This window comes from Physeter macrocephalus, chromosome 18, assembly GCF_002837175.3.
Source record: "Physeter macrocephalus isolate SW-GA chromosome 18, ASM283717v5, whole genome shotgun sequence".
NCBI lineage: Eukaryota > Metazoa > Chordata > Mammalia > Artiodactyla > Physeteridae > Physeter > Physeter macrocephalus.
In genome coordinates, this window is record NC_041231.1 from 41,965,605 (window position 1) to 41,987,008 (window position 21,404).

At 47.4% G+C, this 21,404-nt stretch overlaps 2 protein-coding genes across 8 annotated transcripts in view; both read left to right on the top strand.

Annotated features, from left to right (window-relative positions):
- The window catches only part of RAD54L2 (RAD54 like 2), a 94,779-nt gene extending 80,688 nt beyond the window's left edge, over window positions 1-14,091 (top strand). For all 7 annotated transcript variants that reach the window (XM_055079508.1, XM_055079506.1, XM_055079507.1 and 4 more), the window contains 9 exons: window positions 167-285; window positions 2,099-2,198; window positions 2,945-3,150; window positions 3,573-3,745; window positions 4,265-4,461; window positions 6,766-6,965; window positions 8,155-8,244; window positions 10,594-10,686; window positions 13,097-14,091. In XM_055079508.1, the coding sequence (XP_054935483.1) occupies window positions 167-285; window positions 2,099-2,198; window positions 2,945-3,150; window positions 3,573-3,745; window positions 4,265-4,461; window positions 6,766-6,965; window positions 8,155-8,244; window positions 10,594-10,686; window positions 13,097-14,091 (2,173 nt within the window). The remainder of the gene's footprint in view (window positions 1-166; window positions 286-2,098; window positions 2,199-2,944; window positions 3,151-3,572; window positions 3,746-4,264; window positions 4,462-6,765; window positions 6,966-8,154; window positions 8,245-10,593; window positions 10,687-13,096) is intronic.
- A 227-nt stretch (window positions 14,092-14,318) lies between these two features.
- LOC114484177 (uncharacterized) lies at window positions 14,319-18,980 on the top strand. Its single transcript, XM_028478641.2, has one exon. It carries the CDS (start codon window positions 14,319-14,321, stop codon window positions 15,276-15,278), a length of 960 nt encoding a protein of 319 aa, XP_028334442.1. The 3' UTR covers window positions 15,279-18,980.
- Window positions 18,981-21,404: the final 2,424 nt, after the last annotated feature.

Sequence of the window (21,404 nt, forward strand, 5' to 3'; positions counted from 1 at the left end):
ATAAGTGTGTGGATGACTCTACTCCCTTATGAGTTAGGGTGGTTCTTTGTGGGGAGTAGGATGTGGGAGCTCCCAGTGTCAGAGGGGAGCCTATTGAGATGGGCCTATTGGGGAACAAGATTCCCTTAGGTCCAGGAGCCTTCTGAACCAAATGTGTCTCTTTCAGCCAGAGCCTTTCCACCTTGGCTTTAATCGAGGAGTTCCTAGGCAAACGAGAAGCGCCCTGTCTACCTGGTGCTGAGGGGCAAGGAGTACAGAAGTGGGTTCGAAACGTCAGTTACTTCCGTGAGTTCGTTGCTGCTTTCTTCCTGGAGCCTTGGCAAGGTCTGCCTAAGGGTTTCCTTTCCCTCTCTCTCTTTCTCTCTTCTCCTACTCCATTCACCATCACATGAACAAGAATATCTGTGATTGACTAAGGAGCAGAGAGACACTAAGAGCGAGCTGCTTTGTGTGAGGCACTGTCCTGGGCTGGGGAGCTTAAGCCAGATAGGGGGAGTGCAGAGATGTAGAAGACGTATGCCTTGTCATCATCCGAGGTGCAGCAACTCAAGGACAGATTCAAAGTAGCACTGATTGATTGCCTTCATGGGGGTTCTAAGGAGGACAAAATCATCATGGTGAGGACGGTTGGAGAAGGCTTCCTGGAGGAGGTGAAACTTGCACTAGACTTGCAGATATGGGGAGAATTTGAATATACAGAGCTGGTGTGGCCCAAAGATCATCTTAGGCAGAAGGAACAAAGTGACCACAGCCTAGATCATGTATTCAAATTGGGGGAGATGGTGTCCCTAAGGGGGTGAAAATTGGTTCTCGAGGAGACAAAAAAATCTTAACTTTTTAAAAATATAAAGCACAAATATGTATATAATGAATAAACATATACAGTATATCTGTGGTGTTAAAATTTTATGGAGGGCATGGTGATTGGGAAAATATGTGTAAAAAGCCTCCTTAATGGGGTGGTAATGAAAAAAAAGTTGAGAAATATTGACTTCAGGGACTTATTGACCAGATATTGACATTTGGGCCAGTTAATTCTTTGTTGTAGGGGGCTGTCCTTTGCATTGTAGGATGTTTAGCAGCATCTCTGTTCTCTACTCACTAGATGGCAGTAGCATCCACACAGTTAAACAACCCAAACCGTCTCCAAACACTGCCAAATGTTCCCTGTGGGGTAGTAGGGTGGGGAAATCTTCTTGTTGAGAAGCCCTGGCCTAAAGGAAAGATTTAGAGAAATGGAGGTTCAGGGGGTGGTGATGAGACTCCAGCACAGGAGCTAGCCTGGATCCTTGTGTTGACTATAGGCTTGCCCAGTGAGTCAGTGCTGAGCTTTTTTGTGCTTGGAAATTGTGGGAACTCAAGTTGAAAGGTAGGTTGGGGTGTTGATTGAGGGAGCCTCTAATACCAGGCAATTAAACTAATGCTTCCTACATTGGTAGTAATTCAGTTCTCCATATAGTATTTCATACCCTTAGCTTTGCCCTTTTCTCTGCTTTACTGTAGGTGGCAAATGTCACCCCTCTTCCCTTAGTCATGCTTCTTAACTGAAGCTTACCTTTTCTCTTTCTTTTGAACTTCCCTCTTTTCACTCATATGTCCCATCCCACTGCTCCAGTTCTATTTTTTTTATGTCTCCTTCGAGCAACTTCTTAGCCTTAGGAGCTTGTTAACAATGTGGATTCCTGCATGGTGGAGGAACAACATCCATATCAAAACACAAAACCCTTGGTCCTTTTGCAGTCACTAAGATTCACAGGACTGAGGCAGAGCAGTTACCTTAAGCCAGTGTTTACCAGGCTTCCTTAACTAGGGTGATTCTTTTGCACTCTGAAGTCTAGGAACCTTGGCCTTAGAATTGACCCAAGATACTAAAGGGAAAAACACAGTTTATAGACTTTGTTGCACATGTGAATCACTTGGGGGTATTTTAAAATTATAGATGCCTGGGTCTCATGGTAGATCCCCACGGAATGTCCAGGGTGTGGAATCTGAGCACTGTGGTGTGTGTTTGTTTTGTTTTAAACACGTTTGCCCATTGATTTTGCTGTGTACCCCTGCCCTCATCTGTCCATTTCTTCTGTGTTTCCTTCTGTCCTAGGGCTAGATGGTAGCACCCCTGCCTTTGAGAGGGAGCGGCTCATTAATCAGTTCAATGATCCCAGCAACCTCACCACCTGGCTGTTCCTTCTCTCCACAAGGTGAGTGGATCCTGAGAGGGGAGGTCAGAGGACTGCATTCAGGGCATTTGGCTACATGGGCAGGTACCACAAAGGCTTGTCCAAGTTCTGTCAGAAGAGATCTCCTCAGGTTTGTGACTTGTTCTTGAGGTCAGAGAGGGGACCCCAGAAAAAAATTGTGTTAGAAAGGCAATTATGATAGTGTCATGAATTTCTTTGAGACGTTCATTCACAATGGTCATAATTAGCTTTTCTCGCAGGACGGTTCTGAGGCTTAGATGATGTGATGAATGTGAAAGTGCTTTAAAAAGTAGAAAGTGTAATATAACTATAAAAGACTGATGGCATTATTTGTCTCATGCCAAGCGACTTGAAGGCTGTGCTGCCTTCTGCCATTAGAATGCCCTCGATAGGGTATGAACCAGTCATTCTCCTAAGCTGTTAGACTAAACACATCAGAAACATTGGTATGCAGACATTTCCCCTCACCCAGTGACATCACTCTGGGGCCAAGATGTGGGCCTTTACTCATCACAGAGAGATGGGAGGGTGGGTTTTCTTTCTGAGCTGGTAGGTACTTCTATGTTGGACTTTCAGGGCATACTTTTCAGTGCTTGAGGAATGCATTGTTCATTAGCAGAATCATTCAGTATATTCTGCTTAGGATAAAGAGGATGATATTGGGGTAGGAGTCACAGAGGATAAAACCAATTTGAAAACTATCTTTAAAACTAAAGGTTCTGTGATTATTGGCTTGTGTTTTAAAGGGCTGGGTGCTTGGGCGTGAATCTGATTGGTGCCAACCGAGTGGTGGTGTTTGATGCTTCCTGGAACCCTTGCCATGATGCTCAGGCAGTATGTCGGGTATACCGTTACGGCCAGAAAAAGCCCTGTCACATCTATCGCCTTGTGGCTGATTTCACCCTCGAAAAGAAGATCTATGACCGTCAGATTTCCAAGCAGGGCATGTCAGGTGGGCCATCTTCCAGGCTCAGAAAAGGCACATTTATACAGGCTACCATTCTACTTGTATCAAGGGTGGGAGGGGAGGGGGGCAGGATGTGGAAACACAGACAAGCTTTCAATCATAGAAAGCTAGCAGTTCCTTCCATCTCATTCTAATTCAAATAATTGCTTAAGAGGGAATTTACCTCAAATTGTTGAAGATGGGTTTAATGATAAGAGCTGAGCTGGTTATGCAGTTTTTTCTTAACATATTTCTGTTTCATGAGGGCCTCAGACCTGCTCTTTGACTTTCAGATATGGAGTGGCCTGAGGTGATTTAGATATTAGTGACAATTATGCCACCCACAACCTTTCTTCCAATATTTGTAGCTGTGCTTTTGCAGTTTTCTTTGTTGCGAACTGACTTTCTCCATGTCTTCTCCCTTCTAGATCGGGTCGTAGATGATCTCAATCCAATGCTGAACTTTACTCGAAAGGAGGTGGAGAACCTACTGCACTTTGTTGAGAAGGAGCCAGCTCCCCAAGCATCCTTGAACATAAAGGGGATCAAGGAGCCAGTCCTGCAACTTGCCTGTCTGAAATACCCTCACCTCATCACCAAGGTAAGACCCTGGTATGCATGTGTCCCAGTACTGCACTCTCCACTGAAGGAGGCTTGTCTGGCAAGCTTGTTTCCTTCATCCAAAGTTTTGTTTCATGCAGACGACTTGAATTCAGCTGCTTCTTTTCCTTGCCCCAGACAGTCCCCCTCCCCTCTCCAAACCACCTATCCTATCCTAGTCTCATCCTAGGAGTGTGAGCTCAGTCATGAGAATAATTTGGCCATTGTGGGTTTTCCTAGCAGAAAGAGAGGGGGGAAAGTTCTGAAAATATAGTCTGATAATTCTCTGAACTCTCCCATTCTTTTGGTATGGAAGGCAGACTTAGGTTGTCTAAAGCTGGTGCTAGGTTAGAGTTGAGAATTTATGCTGCTGACAGGAAGACAGTAAACTCGCCTTTGTGTCTGTGAGCAGGCTCTTTGCTAAGTACTGGAGACAGCCAGCCATTTCTTGGTTTCAAAGTAAGGCTTATTGTACGTCACAAAGACTGGTAATTAAATCAACATCCTCCTGTGTCCCCAGGAGCCTTTTGAGCATGAGTCATTGCTCCTTAACCGAAAGGATCACAAGCTGACCAAAGCTGAGAAAAAAGCAGCAAAGAAAAGCTACGAGGAAGACAAACGTACATCGGTCCCCTACACCCGCCCATCGTATGCGCAGTATTACCCCGCCAGTGACCAGAGCCTGACCAGCATCCCTGCCTTCAGTCAGAGAAACTGGTGAGTCACTGAAAAGGGAGGAAGGTTTGCTGCTGGGCCAGGGCCAAGCCTTTCAACTGGTTCCTTTTTTAAATAAAGGGAGACCCTACAACTTGCTCTTTGGCTGCTGTGAACTGAGAGGTTCTGCTCTTGGATGAGGTGCTGAAGCAGTTCAGCAGCCCTGGTGTTTTAAGCAGCTCTGGCTGGAAGAGTGAGCTGCTGGCCTTGTGACTTAGGAGAGTCCCTCTGGACTCCCGAGGAGATGCAGCTTCCCATAACACAAATGCCCAGCCCTCCCACACAGCTGCTCCCTATCTGCAGCACCTTGGTGCTAGCCCTCACTTAGCAGCGAAGTTCAAGAGTGAAGGCCAGGTCTTCTGTGGGTCTTGGATTGTAGTCAGGGAATTCTGCTGTTCCTAATGGGATTTCATTCTGTGTCCACCTTATTCCTGAGCAAAAAATCTTTTTCTTGAGTACAGCTTCCAGAACTATTAAGAATAGGAACAGCATGGAAGCCAATGGCTAGGCGGGAGAAAAGCTCTTTGTAGGAAATTATAAAATAATTACCTATGTTTTTTTTCCTCATTACAAGACAAAGTGCCTCATAGCCTTTATCAGATCAACTTCCTGATTGCCTGGTTTGCATTTTTACATTGTTTGATTATCTTGAATTAAAGATAATTATTTTGAGAGGAATAGATTTAAGAATTGTTTCTTTTGACTATTCCATGTTTCAAAGCCTTCAAACTTTATTTCTGTGTCATTTTCCAAGATACTGTTGCCTGAGTATGTTCTCCTCTCGTCCTCCACCCCTTTTATCTCTTTTCTGGGCTTTTCCTTGCAATAGCAGGAATGGACTAAGTCTGAACCCCTTAGAAGAAAAGCCATATGGAGGGAAGATGTGACAAATGGGCTGGGCTGTAAGGAGATTTCAGCTCCTTTTCTGGCCCAACTCTGGCCCTGTGGGAGGCATCGGCCTCTCACAGCATTTGATGAGCCATCCCATGATCCTGTTGATTCCTAATCCTGTCTGGGTACATGTGAGGAGGACTTTCTGCCCAAATTCCTAGCCTTAGCCCCTGCAGAGTATGGGGCTTAGGCTAGATTCCTGTTACCCTTCTGACTTCTTATCCTGAGAAGAGTCCCATTGACATCTGAGCAGGGCCCCCAGCTCCTGCATAGCCACCCTGGGCAGGCATTGTGGAAGTGGGTCCCAGATCCTGGTGAGCTTGCTGTGCTACCTGGCCTATCTCGGAATGATGGCATCCACAGGGCCCCAGGGGTTGCCCAAAGGCAACCTGAGAGCAGTGTGACTGAGGAGACATGCAGACCTACTCCAACAGCAGTGGTGTGTTCTTTTATGTGCCAGTCTTCAGTCAGATGAGGAAGAGCATACCAGTCCAAGAGGCTCTCTTTCTCTGAACTAAAGACCAAAGATGCAGACTTCAGAAAGCTTAGAGACAGGGGCTTTATTTCAAAAACCTTAAATAAAGAAAGAGTAGCTTTCTCAAGGTACCAACATCCAGTTGAAAGGAAGGTGAAAAGTGAGGAATGCATCATTGACCACAGGATAACATTTTGGCACTTTGGTAGTAAGAGATGCAACCGGTGCTCAGGCTGGCCATGGCTATGTGCCATTTAGAAGCCCCACTTCTGTGCACGGCGTTTTGCCTGCTGCTGCTTTTGTGGTGGCTGTGACTATAGGGGCACTTTGGGGATTGGCCCTGGGAGAAGTCCATTGAAAAGTAATGCAGAGGAGAGAGGTGTCTGCATTACTTATTGAAACTTGAGGTTTCAGAGGGTAATGATGGTTAAAGTTGGATAGATGGTCTCAAGATCACCAGAACATGTGACATCACATGGCCCTATTTTCTTGGGCTAGTGGGAAAATTCCACCCATTTATCTTCAAGTTAGTATGCACAGTGTTCTGAAGAACTTCCCCGCACTTAATGCCTCTCTGCCTCTACCTGACTTCCAACGACGAATTCCTTCCAAGGACGAATTCCTAATGTATGTAGACAGTCCAAATTCTAGAGGAGCAGATGTCACCTCACATTTCCAAAAAGGCATTATTCCACTGACATCTGATTCTTCTTAGACTCTGATAGGCTTTATCCCTTGCTGTCTCTGTCTCCTCTCTGTCTCAGCCCTGCCTCTAGTCTCCTTTTGAATTTACCATACCCTGCATGTTCTTTTGATCCTTCTCTCAGCAGCATCTGAGGCTGTAGAATGGGGAAGTCTGGAGAGGCTCAGCAGTCTTTGCAGAAAGGTAAGTAAGGGCTGTTCTGCCAAACTTCCTTAGTGTGCTTCTCTTTCTCTCCTAGGCAGCCAACACTGAAGAGTGATGAGAAGCCTGTGGCCAGTGTTCGTCCTGTACAGTCCACCCCGATCCCCATGATGCCACGGCATGTCCCACTGGGAGGTAGTGTAAGCTCTGCCTCCAGCACAAATCCAGCTATGAACTTCCCAATCAACTACCTGCAACGTGCGGGAGTCCTTGTGCAGAAGGTGGTCACCACAACAGGTTGGGAGCTCCTGAGTTCTCTTCCAGTGTGCTGTCCCTTTTAAAATTACTTTGTTCATTCAGGAAGTATTTATTAAACAATGTTTGTATTCTAGGCCATACTACATTGGCACTCTAGGTAAAAATAGAGAAGGCAGCAGTCCCTGATCTTCAAGAATTTGCATTCAATGAAATGTCTTAAGAATAGCAACACGGAACTGGGTTTTCTTGAATGTGGTGGGTGGGATGGACTCTGAACACTGCAGAGATTGTGGAAATGTCACTGGACATAGGGTTGGTCTTCAGAGAGAGGTTTGAATGAGTTGAGTCCTGCCTGACTTGTAGGGTCAGGTGGGTATGAAGGACAGCTCTCAACCTCTTTAGTTAAAAGACCTAAATGTCGCTTGCTTCTTTCGTTGTAAGTTTAATGTAGATCGAGCATCATGGGCCAGTGGTAGAAGGTGGGCAGCCCATCCGTCCCTGCAATTGATTCTGTGGTTCAGGGTAATTGGGAAGGAAAGCATTTCATGATGCTGTTTTTCATCTTGTTATCTAGAAATATTTGTAATACATTTTCATGAAAACATCTTAGTTGGTTTTTTTGAGTATGAAAATAATAGCTGTTCATTGTAAAAAAAATTTTTGAAACAAATTAAAAACAAAGAGAGAGACTCTCAGGACTTCCCTGGTGGTCCAGTGATTAAGACTCCGCACTTCCACTGCAGGGGGTGTGGTTTCGATCCCTGGTAGGGGAACTAAGATCCCACATGCCCTGCGGCGCAGCCAAAAAAAAGAGAGCCTCTCATAATCCTATTTCTCTGCTGATTCTTGAAAATGCTCTTTCTCTTCATAGCGACAGGAGCAGCAGATACATGCAAATAGCTTAGGGAGGGAGAAACAAAAATAGAAGTAAGCATTTGAACTGAAACTTTTTCTAAACCAAAAACACTATGATTTTTAAATTAAATCAAGGAAAATTGATCAGAAAGATGATCAGATTTCTAAAAAGTTTCTTGTTTTCACAGTATTCTTTGTTTAGACAGTTGTGAGAGGCCCTGCTGGTTTCACCTTCCTTGGTTCTGACCTCTGCTCCACTGAGATGCTTTAGGGAAACCATTGAGGAACAGGGGTGGATGTGGACTTTGCATTTTATTTCCCTCCTTCAGTCAGCCCCATGTAATCTAAATCTGAGATCTGTTGTCTCCACTAGATATTGTTATTCCTGGACTCAACAGCTCCACAGATGTACAGGCAAGAATTAATGCTGGTGAGAGCATCCACATCATCCGTGGGACAAAAGGTGAGAGCCTGACCAAAGGGCTTATTCTCTACCTTTGGTTGAGAGTGGTGGGCTGGCAAGCAAAATAAATACATATGGCTTGAGCTAGAGAGAAGATAGGAATCATCCTATAGGAGTGTAACATGTGGGGGAAACATGAGAAAATGACATTTCTAGGAGCTTAGCCGAGTTGGGGTGGGCTCAAAGGATATCTGTCAGTGGCTTAAAAGAAAGGAGTTAGGGTCCCTGCATTCCTATATTTTGCCATCGTTTTTATGGAGAATCTTGGAGTGGGTTTGGACACACACAGTGTTTTGTGTTGGTCTCAGCCTATTGATAGTATCGGCTAGGAATGCCTGGGGCACTCATCCAATCCTGTAGTACTTGTGGCAAGCCCCCACATACATTTCCCCAGAGCCAGTGTTGTGGCTAGACCAGCCCTTGGTGTTCTTATTATGATTGCAAGATGCACCTCAGCAACAATCATCAGGGAACTTTGAAAAAACAAGGTTTACTACTCACAGGTCCTGAAGGGTACATGGCACACTCAAGGGCCACACAGGAAGGCTGTGGGTAGACAGAGAGAGAAAGAGATTGTGGACCTGGGTCTCTGTCTTAGGGTCCAAGAGTGGGGTGGCTAGGGTTTCTCAGGTTCACTCTTTATTGGTGAATTTATTTATTTATATTTTTGGCCACGCCGTGTGGCTCGTGGGATCTTAATTCCCCAACCAGGGATCAAACTTCTTCCCCCTGCAGTGGAAGCACAGAGTCCTAACCACTGAACCACCAGGGAAGTCCCTTTATTGGTGAATTTAAAACATAAAAATGGGAATTAGTGTGTGGGAAGGGAAGAGCGAGCTCACTCAAGGGTTAGTTACCTAGGTTACCTCAGGCTTTCTAAAAAGGAACTTTTCAAGGGAGGGAGCAGCCTGGTTCCTTACCTAGTAGTTTAGCTAGTGGCTGTGCTGTACAGCTGGCAGTTTGTTTACCCAAGATGGATGTCTTTGAAATGGATGTCTTAGCAATCAAAAGCTTGATGTCTAGCACTTACACTACACACAGGGAGACCAGAATCAGAGGGAATGAGCTGTGGATTGGGTTATAAGCCAACATGTTTATTGTGTGCCGTCTTACCTACTTGCTTAGAGTGGGGTGGACGTCTCTGATTAGGAAATGTAGGTGGATGAATTAGTATACCTGGGTTGCATGACAGAATTTTCCAGTGTGGCCATTTGAAAAGTCCACTGCCTCTGACCTCCTTATGGAGTTCTCCGGATGAGATTGCTGGAGAAATCTGGGCTGGATGGTGTTAGGACACAGCTGAAGCCTATCTTTCATGTCAGCCTCTGCTGTGTGAGGCTCCCCGAGGGTCTTTGTTTAGTAAGGAGATTTTGCCCTAGCCTCTGTTGGGTTAAAAAGTACTTTTAGTTTCAGGGAAAAGATGCCATGAAATACATGACACCCAGAGAAGGTCATATGTAGCCCGCTTACTGGGTTCTTCCTGGCCTAGAGCAGGGGTATGCAAACTGTCGCCCACGGACCAAATCATGCCTGCTTCCTGTTACTGTACCTCTGAGCCAAGAATGGGGTTTACATTTTCAACCATTTTCAATTGGTTGAAAAAAAAAATCAAAAGTATAGTATTCTGTGACGTGAAAGTGGTATGAAATTCACATTTCAGTGTCCATAAATAAAGACCTTTGGAGCACAGCCACACCCAGCTGTCATGTTACAGCAGCAGAGTAGTTGCAACAGAGACCTTATGGCTCACAGAGCCAAAAATATTTACTAACTGACCCTTTAAGAAAAAGTTTTTTGACCTCTGGCCAAGAGACAGCCCTACCAAGAGATAGATCAAGTGACATGCTCTAGACCAAGGGAAGGTAGACTAGTGCCGTGTGGGAATAGAATGCCCGTCTTGAATTATTCCTAGCAAGGGAGGGGTGTTATTGAGGGAATAAGTCTCCTTCCAGATCAAGAGGACCTGGGCCAGAACAGAAGGAGCCAATTTACTCTCTTTCACAGCACCCTATTTATTTCCTCCATTGCATTTAACCTTTCCTGATATTTTCTAGTGTAATTGTCTATCTCCCCCTCTAGAGTTAAGCTCCATGAGACAGGGCCCTTTTCTGTCTTGTGTACTTCAGTGTCTAGAACAGTGTCTGGTATATGGTAGTCATGCAGTCAGTGTTTGTGAGTAATATTGGGTCCACAGCTCAGTCATCCCACTCCTCATTTCAGGGATATTGAGGAGGGTGTGACACCAGTTTTATAGCTGTTTCTGAGCCCACAGTGCCTAGGCCTGGAGTTTCCCAGGGTTGGCTGTATTGCATGTCTTCTCCTAACAGTCTTCCTCATGTTTCTTCTTAGGGACATACATCCGTACCAGTGATGGGCGAATCTTTGCTGTCCGGGCGACTGGTAAACCAAAGGCCCCTGAAGATGGTCAGATGGCTGCCTCAGGTATAGTGGCTTCTACTTTCCATTGACCTACATGGCATTTTTTTTTGGTTTGGTTTGTAATTTATTTTTTGAATAGATAATGTGTACATGGTTCACAATTCAAAGGGTACAAAAAGGGGTAAAGTGAAAAGTAAGTTTTTCTTCCCTCATACTCCCAGCCATCCATTGCTCCTTCCTGGAGGTGCTACTCCTGTTTTGTTTTTTTTGTTTGTTTTGTTTTTTTTTAAGTTGTTTTTTTGTTTGTTTGGTTGGTTTTTTTAGCTTTTTAAATTTTTATTTATTTATTTTATTTTTGGCTGTGTTGGGTCTTAGTTTCTGTGCGAGGGCTTTCTCTAGTTGCAGCGAGCGGGGGCCACTCTTCATCGCGGTGCGCGGGCATCTCACTGTCGCGGCCTCTCTTGTTGCGGAGCACAAGCTCCAGATGCGCAGGCTCAGTAGTTGTGGCTCACGGGCTTAGTTGCTCCGTGGCATGTGGGATCCTCCCAGACCAGGGCCCGAACCCTTGTCCCTGCATTGGCAGGCAGATTCTCAACCGCTGTGCCACCAGGGAAGCCCCCTGTTTTGTTTTGTTTGTTTTATAGATTTATTTATTTTTATTTATTTATTTATTTATTTTTTGCGGTACGCGGGCCTCTTACTGTTGTGGCCTCTCCGGTTGTGGAGCGCAGGCTCAGCGGCCATGGCTCACGGGCCCAGCTGCTCCGCGGCATGTGGGATCTTCCCGGGCCGGGGCACGAACCCGTGTCCCCTGCATCGGCAGGCGGACTCTCAACCACTGCACCACCAGGGAAGCCCGATTTATTTATTTTTATTTATTTATTTTTGGCTGCGTTGGGTCTTTGTTTCTGCTCGTGGGCTTTCTCTAGTTGCAGCAAGCAAGAGCCACTCCTCACCGTGGGCCCCTCATTGCAGTGGCCTCTCCCGTTGCAGAGCACGGGCTCTAGGTGCGCAGGCCCCAGCAGTTGTGGCATGCAGGCTCAGCAGTTGTGGCCCTCGGGCTCCAGAGCACAGACTCAGCAGTTGTGGCGCACAGGCCTAGCTGCTCTGTGGCATGTGGAATCCTCCCAGACCAGGGCTCAAACCCATGTCCCCTGCATTGGCTGGTGGATTCCCAACCACTGCGCCACCAGGGAAGTCCCTCCTGTTGTTTTGTTTTGTTTTGTTTTAAGAGATATTCTATACATGTACATGGTACAGGGATATGTATGTGTGCACGTGTGTATCTGTGTATATTAAAAAAATGTATATATGTATATAACTTTTCTTTGTATTTTTAAAACAAATGCTAACTTACTGTAATATACTGTTTGCTCTTTTCTTCATTCACTAGTGTATCTCAGTGCTTGTTCCTTATCCTTTCTTTAAATGTTCCTCAGTGAAGGTTTGCACAAGATGTAGTTAGATGGGTGTAATACAGTGCATTACCGAGTTCCCTGTCCCTGGACATTTAGATTGTTGTGCTCCACCATTACAGTACTGGTTCACAGTCACATGGGTGTATCTATAGGAAAAATTCCTAGAAGTGGGACTGCCAGATCAAAGAGTATATGTGTGGCACATTAACAATGTTAGGAACTCTTGCAAAAGTCCCCTCTATGGGAATGGTTCTCACTTATCCTCCCACCATGAGGTATGAGGGTATGAGAGCTAGATTGCTCTTGTTCCCAGCTTTTATCATGGAAATTGAGAGACATGCAGACAAGTTGAAAGAACAGCACTGTGAGCACCCATGTATCCTGCAGCTAGATCCAATGACTGTTATCATTCTCATAAACTTTCTTCTCTCTCTTCCTTCCTATTATTTGAACTATTTGTAAGTTGAAGACATCATGTCATTTCATCCCTAAATATTTCAGCACACATTTGCTAAGATTAAGGACATACTCCTCCTAGTCACAAAACCATTATCGCACTAAAAAAAAATTAACAATTCCATAATATTACCTACTATTCAGGCCATTTTCAGATTTCCCAGTTGCCCCGTTCACTTTCATGGCCGTGGATTTTGTTTTGTTTTTAACCAGGATGGACTGCTTTTTAAACTTCATTTTCCTCTTTTCTCCCATCCTGGTCACTGACCATCTTTGCCCCCAGAAGGAGTGTGACTAAAAGAATATCTTTCAGCATTTCATATCCTTTATTTCATAGGATTCACCTTGGTGGAGTTTTACAGGGAACTGGGGTACAGAGAAGTTACATGTCTTTGCATGGATAGACTTGTTTCCTAGATCAAAGGACTTCTTTCTTTGTGATTGGGAAAAATTGACTGGGTGATGTTGTTTGCACATCAAACTATTTGAAATTGGGGGACCACAGGACAGGGTTTTTTTTTTTTTAATGGAATTTTGTCTTACACCCGCCTTCTCTCCCTGACCATTCTGGTTCTCAGTTACCTACATTTTGTCCCCAGGTTCCCAGGGGCCTTCTCTCGAGTCTACAAGCAACGGCAGACACAGTGCCTCATCACCCAAAGCCCCCGACCCTGAGGGGCTGGCCAGGCCTGTCTCTCCTGACAGCCCGGAGATCATCAGTGAGCTCCAGCAGTATGCAGATGTGGCTGCTGCCCGGGAATCCCGTCAGAGCTCCCCAAGCTCCAATGCTGCCCTGCCTGGCCCCCCAGCTCAACTTGTGGACAGCAGTGCTGTTCCTGGGACAGCTCTTGGGACTGAACCTAGACATGGGGGTCATTGCCTCAATAGTTCCCTCTTGGTGACCGGCCAGCCCTGTGGTGACAGGCACCCAGTGTTGGACTTAAGGGGCCACAAGCGAAAGTTGGCCACACCACCTGCTGCCCAGGAGTCAGCCCGCCGGCGGTCCAGGAAGGGCCATCTGCCAGCCCCCGTGCAGCCGTATGAACACGGGTATCCAGTTTCTGGCGGGTTTGCCATGCCACCCGTCTCCTTAAACCATAACCTCACCCCACCCTTCACCTCCCAGGCTGGGGAGAATTCCCTGTTTATGGGCAGTACCCCCTCCTACTACCAGCTGTCCAATTTGCTGGCAGATGCCCGCCTGGTGTTTCCAGTGACTACTGACCCTCTGGTGCCAGCAGGCCCCGTCAGTTCCTCTTCCACGGCTACCTCAGTCACTGCCAGCAACCCCTCCTTCATGCTCAACCCCTCTGTACCAGGGATACTACCCAGCTACTCACTCCCATTCTCACAGCCACTCCTGTCCGAGCCGAGGATGTTTGCGCCTTTTCCTTCCCCTGTCTTGCCCAGCAACCTTTCACGGGGCATGTCTGTCTACCCAGGCTACATATCCCCACATGCAGGCTACCCAGCTGGCGGCCTTCTCCGGTCCCAGGTGCCTCCATTTGACTCTCATGAGGTTGCTGAGGTGGGGTTCAGCTCCAATGATGATGAGGATAAGGACGATGATGTAATAGAGGTCACTGGGAAATAGCTGGGGAGCCCCTCTGCACCTCACTCGGGGCCCCAGCAGGTTGCCCACCAAGATGGACGGCAGCAATCTGGGCTTTCTGAGAATAGGGCACTTGGCAGGAGGGAAAAGGCAGAGGACAAAGAAGGGTGGTTGACCATAGGTGGCAGGGCTCTGTTGCCAGTTAACAAAAGAGGCAAAAATAATCCAACAGAGCAGCAATAGTGGGAAATCAGGGACCTAAAACAGGAATGGAGAGGCAGGGCAGTCTGCCTCTCTTCCTGCCTGCCTTGCTTATGCTGTCTGCTTGCTTGCTTGCCCATCTGAGGGTAGATGCTCACATCCCATTTCTGTCTTTGGGAACATTCTCTCCCGAGAGAGCTGCCTTACTGGGTGATTTAGCTTGGCCTGGAGAGGGAAGGGGAGGGAGGGAGGATAAGAGAAGAAGGGTAGGCAGACTGAGATTCCACATGAAGTGGAATCCTTTTAGGGGGTGGGAAAGAAGCAGACCAGGTATGTGTGTGTGTGTGCCTGTGTGTGTGTGTTTATGTTTGTACTTACATGTATGTAACAGAGCAGGGGTGAAGGCGGGTGGGAAGGGAGGGAGGGAGGGACTAAGGGGGAAACTAAGAAATGAATTTATCTTTTGTAAAATGGAAATCAGAGTGTGGTGGTTCATGGCAACTATTAGTATGAACATCAGGGTGAGCCCAGGAGAAGAGCCATGGAAACCACAAGTTTCCTTCTACTTGGGTGAAGACAAGGCCCAGCTAACCCATGTCCCTGGTTATCAGAGCCAAACTTGTTTTAAAATTTGGGGGAAATTATTAGAGAAAATGGGCATTACCAATCTGTGTCTCTTTCCCCAGTGGCTGTCTCTGAGCAGATCTCCCTTTCTGGGGTGTGAGATTGTCTGTGTGCAGACACTGGGAGGAAGAAGCATTGCAGTGTGTGAGTGGGAGGTCATGGAGTTGCGGCCAGAAAAAACATTCTTCACAAAGTTGGAACTGAGCCCCCAGCTGCCTGTTCTGGTGGCCTTTCCTTCTCCTTCTCCATTAGAGAGCTCCATGTTAATTTATTTCTTATGGGCAATTATTTATTATTTGGACTTTTCATGTGTCTTGGTTCTTTTTTGGGGGGTGGGAGGGGAGGTTAGGGTAAGGAAGGTAGGAGATGGGAAGGGAAATTTTAAGATATCTCAGACCCCATAGCTGCTGGTGAATAAATCCTGGGTAGATGGTGAATTGACCAAGGAAAGAAAGTTAGGCTTGACCAAGGTTTACACTAAACAGCTATGTTTTCAGGAAATGGCCTCTCAGGAAGATCAGGGAATCCTGTGACTGGATAGTTAGTGATGGTGAGACTCATTCCACAGTGCTTGAAATTTCGGATCATGGAGTTTGCAATTGGGAAGTAAGTGACCCCAAATTTGGAGCTGTGTCCTCCTGGAACGACCTTAGGGACAGGCTCTCTATGCTGACTAGTGAAGCTGTGTGTAGGTGGCTGCTGGGTTGAGGGAACAGACTGTTGATTTCCTATTGGGAAATGTCTTGGCTTCCTCAACCTATCAGATGATCATTGTGGGCCTGGTGTCTGCTACCTCCATCCTCTTTGAAGGAACATGGAGGAGCCCTTCCTCTGTAGGAGACTTAAATCGTCTTAAAAGAATACATCAGTCATTCTGGGTCTCCGCCGGGGGCGGGGGGGCATCTAGGCATTAAGCATAAACACTGGTTGTCTTCATATTGTCTTTTTCCCCCCTGCTGCTGAGACCTTGCTGGGCAGTTCTTTATGATGAACAAACCCTGTCTGGCTTTAGAGGTTTACCACCTATCCATGGGTCCCTCCTCACTGGGCAGCTGCTGCACCTGCCTCTTCCAAGCCCTGGAGGCAGCTTAGCCAGCTCACCCCTAGTAGTAGCTGCTTGCTTCTGCAACTCTTCTGACCAGCCTGTTTCCATTGTTGGGGAGTCTTAGCGCACTCCGGCATATTATCCCCAGAGAAGAGACAAGGAGATGGCTGATGGGGGTGTGTGTGCGTGTGTGTGTGTTTGTTTGTGCACTGTTCAGTTACACCAAAAGTGGAACTTAGAGAGCTTGCTTTCTGTATTTTCATAAGCACCCTGTCAGACACTTAACTCTCCTACTCATAGAAGCCTTAGACCTACAATTTAGCTATGCAAATTATTTTAATAATTTAAAAACAGCAGTTCCAACCAGTGCTTTCTCTTTCAGATGCATCCCAAGAATGAATGATGAAGGGACTCAGTTGGAGTGGGCTCTCAGGTTGAGGCTGGTTAATGGGAGTAAGTTAGCCTGGATCTCTGATTTGCAGAGCACACTCACAACCTGGGTTACAACTGATGCCTCTAAGGCTCTGGAGCACTGGGATCCCAGAAATTGTGTGTGTGTGTGTGTGTATGTGTGGAAGGAAGGGCATTTCTGTGTTCACCTCTAGGAAATCACAGCAGCAAGCTCTGAGAATCCAGAAACTATCCCAGCAAGGAACCGAAACCAGTCACTGGAGGGATGGGCTTTTGAAGGTACCGGCAAGTGAATGGGTGTTCTGAGTGGCAGCATGTGCCTGCTCTCTACCCAGTGGTTCCATGGGCTGGGTCTTGCTTCAACTCAGGAGAGGCCATAGTTTTGGGAGGCTGACCTGGCTAGACAAGATTTTCTTTGATATGTGCAGCTTATATTGTGTAAGGGGGTAGGGCTGGGATCATGGGAAATTAAGAGTGCTACTGGTTCCATGGTTTGTTTCGTTGTTGTTTTTTTTATTGAACCTGAAAATACTTCTCTGACTTTTCTGCCGTCTCTTTCTGTGTGCTGGTAGGCAAGCGTGCACGCACACCAAACATAAGCATATGTGTGAAGGTAGCAGGAAATGTCTCAGAGCCCAAGAACCATGTTTTACAGTTTCTTGGATCAGAAACACTTGGTGGTGATGTCCACGCACCGTCCAGACCTGAGTAAGGGAAGGATGGTGGTAAGAGGGAGGGCAGAAGATCAGGTCTAGGTATCTTCCCTCACTACTGTCTTCCATAGAATGTTTTCAAGGGCCTTTCAAGCCCCATCTGTCTGGTTTAGCCTAAATCCTCAGCCTAGGGAATATAGTACAATTTAATAATTCAGGATTACCATTTGTAATAATGCTTGATTTCCTTTTCTCAGTATCTTTGTAGATAAAAATTCAACAGAGACAGATTAGCCATTTAATTGAGAAAGTAAGTGAACCATGTTGGATCCAGATATTTTTCTTCAGATTAGATATCTGCAAAGTTTTCACCCCCTTGAGTTATGCTTCTTAAGCATCTATCTTAAGCATCTTTTGACTTAAGGATGTCTCTGGTCCTTGGAACTCTATTCCCTAGGAATTAGTGTGTGGAATCACTATATACTTGTGATTCACAACTAAATATGAAAATTTCCCACTCCAGGACATGAAGCAAATCGTTGGGGTAATATTTTGCTGATAGGTTGAAACGCTCAACCAAACTTTAGCAGTCTGGGTAGGACTTGTCACTCCCAAAGCACTCAGCAGAGCAAGGTTCTCTGCTTGTCTATTCATGCCTGGCATTTCTCTGGAACTTAGTCCTCATCCCATGGGGAAGGTCTTCTGGGGCTTTACATTCCTTGTTCCTAGTGTTCCTGGCCATGACCCCCTTGTGCTTCCCAGTTCCCTGTGATTCCACAGAAGACCAGTCTCTCCTTTCTGAGCCATGGCCTCCTATGCACCCAGCTCAGTGACTCTTCCCCCATCAAAACTCCTGAGAGAAGAGCTCCTTCCCCCATTAGTTCCCCAAGAGACTTTCTGGCTCTCTGCTGACTGTTCCCAAGAAATCCACACCTCAAGGTCTGCCTGAGAAGGCTATGCTCTCCATCAGTCACCTTCAGACTCTATTTCCCTCCTACTGACTCTTCTCTGCTGTCCTGTGTATTCCACTGTGACCCCTTAATGTCTGTTCTGTGCCACTGGCTTGGCCGTGGGCCTTTTATGAATACCCGAGTCTTACGATGAACTTCCTGAGCAGGCAGTGTCCAACTTCTTTGCTCTTCAGGGACCTTAGTCTGCTCCTTTCCTCTCTCAGAGGTCTATTTGATATAGTAATCTAGTGCATTGGAGAGAGGTAGCTAGACAGGCTGCAGAGTCTGTAGGGCTGGGGGCTGGGAGTGATTTGGGTACTCTCTGTTACCACTACTGGGATAATATTCAGAAAAGAGGGGACCTCATACTGTGACCTGACCCAGGGCCCTCCCCAGGAAGAGAGCTCAGCCCAGGTGTGTGTGTGTGTGTGTGTGTGTGTGTGTGTGTGTGTGTGTGTGTGTGTGTGTGAGAGAGAGAGAGACAGAGTGTATGTGTGCACACGCATGCTCTTGTGCACTTGGGTGTAAACTGTTATCTGGTTGTGTTACTCAGGGTGGGCTGGGGACTCACCAGAAGAATCCCCTCAGCCCGCCCAAGACTGTTTTTTTCCTGTACCCTCTCCAGAGGGGTCGGGGAAGGGGGTCCAGGTGGGTTGTGGGGGTCACAATGGATAACCACTAAGGCCACACTGCTGCCAGGAGGAGTGGGGTGGGGGAGAGATGAGGTGGCCCCAGGGACCTGGCACCTGGCTTTGGTTTTCCATCTTCTTTCTTCAGGACACCCCCTGAGGCCTGGGACCTGCGCCTGGCTTTGAGGAACATCTGTAGCTGGGTGTTCCAGCTGCTGGTGTGATCATGGGCTTCCCTCCTCTCTCAGCAGGGCAGGTGCTCCTGCCCCAGAGACTGGGCAACTGGCTGTTTCTATGACGTATTTATTTTTACTTGTGTTTCATGTCACTTTTTTAAAAAAGCAAACAGAACAATTGTAAGTCAGTATAACTGCCTATCAGTTTATTTCTCTTTTTGTAAAATAAAATTTAAACTGAAGAAGGCAGTGTTGTTTGATCAGGGAATTGTCTGAACAGCTGTTTGGCTGGGTGGTGGTGAAAGGGATATAACTTAGAGCATAGTGGATGCTGAGATGGCACCTGTGAAGGTGGGGGGTGGGAACAGGGCAGACTGCTGGCAGGCTCTTTTTATGCAGGGGGTTCATTAGGCATTGTCTGCCTTTGCTCATCTGAAGAGGACCGCATTTCCTGGCTCTAGAGGAAACAGCGAAGCTGACTCAGAGTGGCTTGAGGCTAGCTGGTCCCTCAGTCATGGCAAGTCCTGCAGGGGCAGCCCTAACTAGGCTGTGAGTGGCCAGGGATTGGGCACAGCATCAGTGCTTTCAGAGGGGGGGGAGATGGCTGGTGGCAGGGTTTGCAGAGCATCTTACATTGCATGTGTGTTCTCCATTTGTCATCTGAATTAGAGGATCTAACCACCGCCTCAGAGAACTAACAAGGGCTTTGGAGCATGAAGAGGTAGGGAAGGAGGGGATGGTCTATGCTTTAGTTTCCCAAGTTTGGGGAAACATTCTCTGGAATTTACTAAGGGAGAGTTAAAGCGCTCTCCCGTAGTAAATGTAGGAATTCTTTGGACAGAGGAAGGCAGGAGGAGACAAAGGCCAAGTCAGGGCTCATGAGGGGAGAATATGTGCTATTGGGAGATAGGACTGGGAGTGGATCATGGGTGAGGCAGATGGCTAGGTGATCAGCTCTGCTCAGACTTGTTGCAAGGGGTAGTGGAAAATGCCTGGGCTACTGCCTCCTGGTGACTAGTGGAGGCCTTGCAGGGATCCGGCGGAGGACAGGGCTTGCTTTGTTGGGAGCAGCCTGCAATGAAGCCTGGGAGGCTGATGGCCTGCAGCCCCAGTCACAGGCCAACTCTACTTTCACCACAGAGGTGCTGAAGCTTCTAAGGCACACCCTGAACTCTGACGTGGGGCTCTGGAGTTCCCCAACCAAGCTAAAGGAAGTGAGCAGACAGGACAAGTTATGAAAGGGCAGCTCCAGACAACAGTTTCGTGGGAGAAGCTCATAGCTTCTGAGAAGCAGAACTGACCATACAGAGGCTGTCTCTGAGGGTACTGGCCCTTCCTCGTCTCACAGGAAATGCTTCCAAGTGTATAGTCCTCTTGCCTGGGGCACCCAAAGGGTTTGATCACGTGCCTGATATTCATCAGCAAAACAACTGCCATGACCCTGCCAGCCCAGCCCTGAGTGCTTCTGAGGAGTCAGCTACCCATTCCGCTAGTTGGCCCAGAGCCCTGTGGGTGAGGTTCAATCGTCCCTGCCTGTGGGCAGAACAAATGTGAAGCAGAAGGAAAGGAAACCAGCTACAAGTGCCTCTGTGTGTCCAGTCTGCCCTTTGCTAGTAGAGTAATGGGATCCACAAAAAGATGATTCACCTCCCAAACATCAATCCTCTATGTGAGGAGCACCAAAGTAGCTCTTGGCCCCGCCTGTCTTGTAGCCAATCTTAAGAGCATAGTTGTCACCTCCCCCATCCCCTCCACTGCAAGACTGGGCCTCTCAAGAGGGCGAGGTTTTATCTTTGGGGCCCGAGAAGAGTGCTTTGATGTTTCTAGATCCTCAGAAATACGAGCTGAAGATTGAACCTGTCTTCAACGAACTTACAGTTGACTTGGGGGTTGGTTATCTAGAATACTTAAGCTAGAAGGGCAGACCTGCCTCCCACAGCCGCGTCTAGGGCACTGAGGGAGGAGCCTGGAAGGGGGGCGTTTCCCCGGTGAGCTCCAGGAGGGCGGGGCCTTGGTTTTGTTCACTTGGTATCCGCAGCTCCTAGAACTGTACTAGCAGGGAGCGGTACTCAATAAATGTTGGATGGATGAATGATCACCCCTGTGCTCCGTTTGGGGGGGACGGGAAGGGGGAGGTAAGGGTGGAGTGTTGGAGGTAGGAAGCTGATATTTGCGCTGTCCGGAGATTGGATCCCGCTTCTTCCCTGAAACTCAGCTGTAAAACGGGAGCAAGTGGCCCTGCCTTGCCCGGTTACCAGGTCTGTCGCGAAGCCTCAGTGAGAGAAAGTAGCAGTAACTAGGGTGGTACAAATGCCAGACTTTTTACTGCCGTGCTGCACTTTCCAAGCCTCTTCAAACGATCCTCTCCGGTGCCGCCTTCCGGGACCCCACACTGCCTCTCTACTTCCCCTCATGCCTGGGGTGCTCTCGACAACTCAGAAGTTAAGAGGTTATTCCTAAATCACCGCCTGCAACCCAGTAGTTTGTGGGAGGCACGAAGGTACGGGGCAGGCTCGGCCCCTGACAGGATCTGCCCCTGACAGGCTCGGCCCCTGACAGGCTCACGTTTGTTGCCCTGGATACGGGGCGGGGCAGGCCTCTGCCCGTCGGGTCCCGCGCGCACGCGCCCACGGCCACGGCCACGTCCTGCCGCGAGAGGGGGCGGA

Coding starts and splice junctions, on each gene's coding strand:
- LOC114484177 (XM_028478641.2), top strand. CDS start 14,319: ATGGAGAGGCAGGGCAGTCTGCCTCTCTTCCTGCCTGCCTTGCTTATG.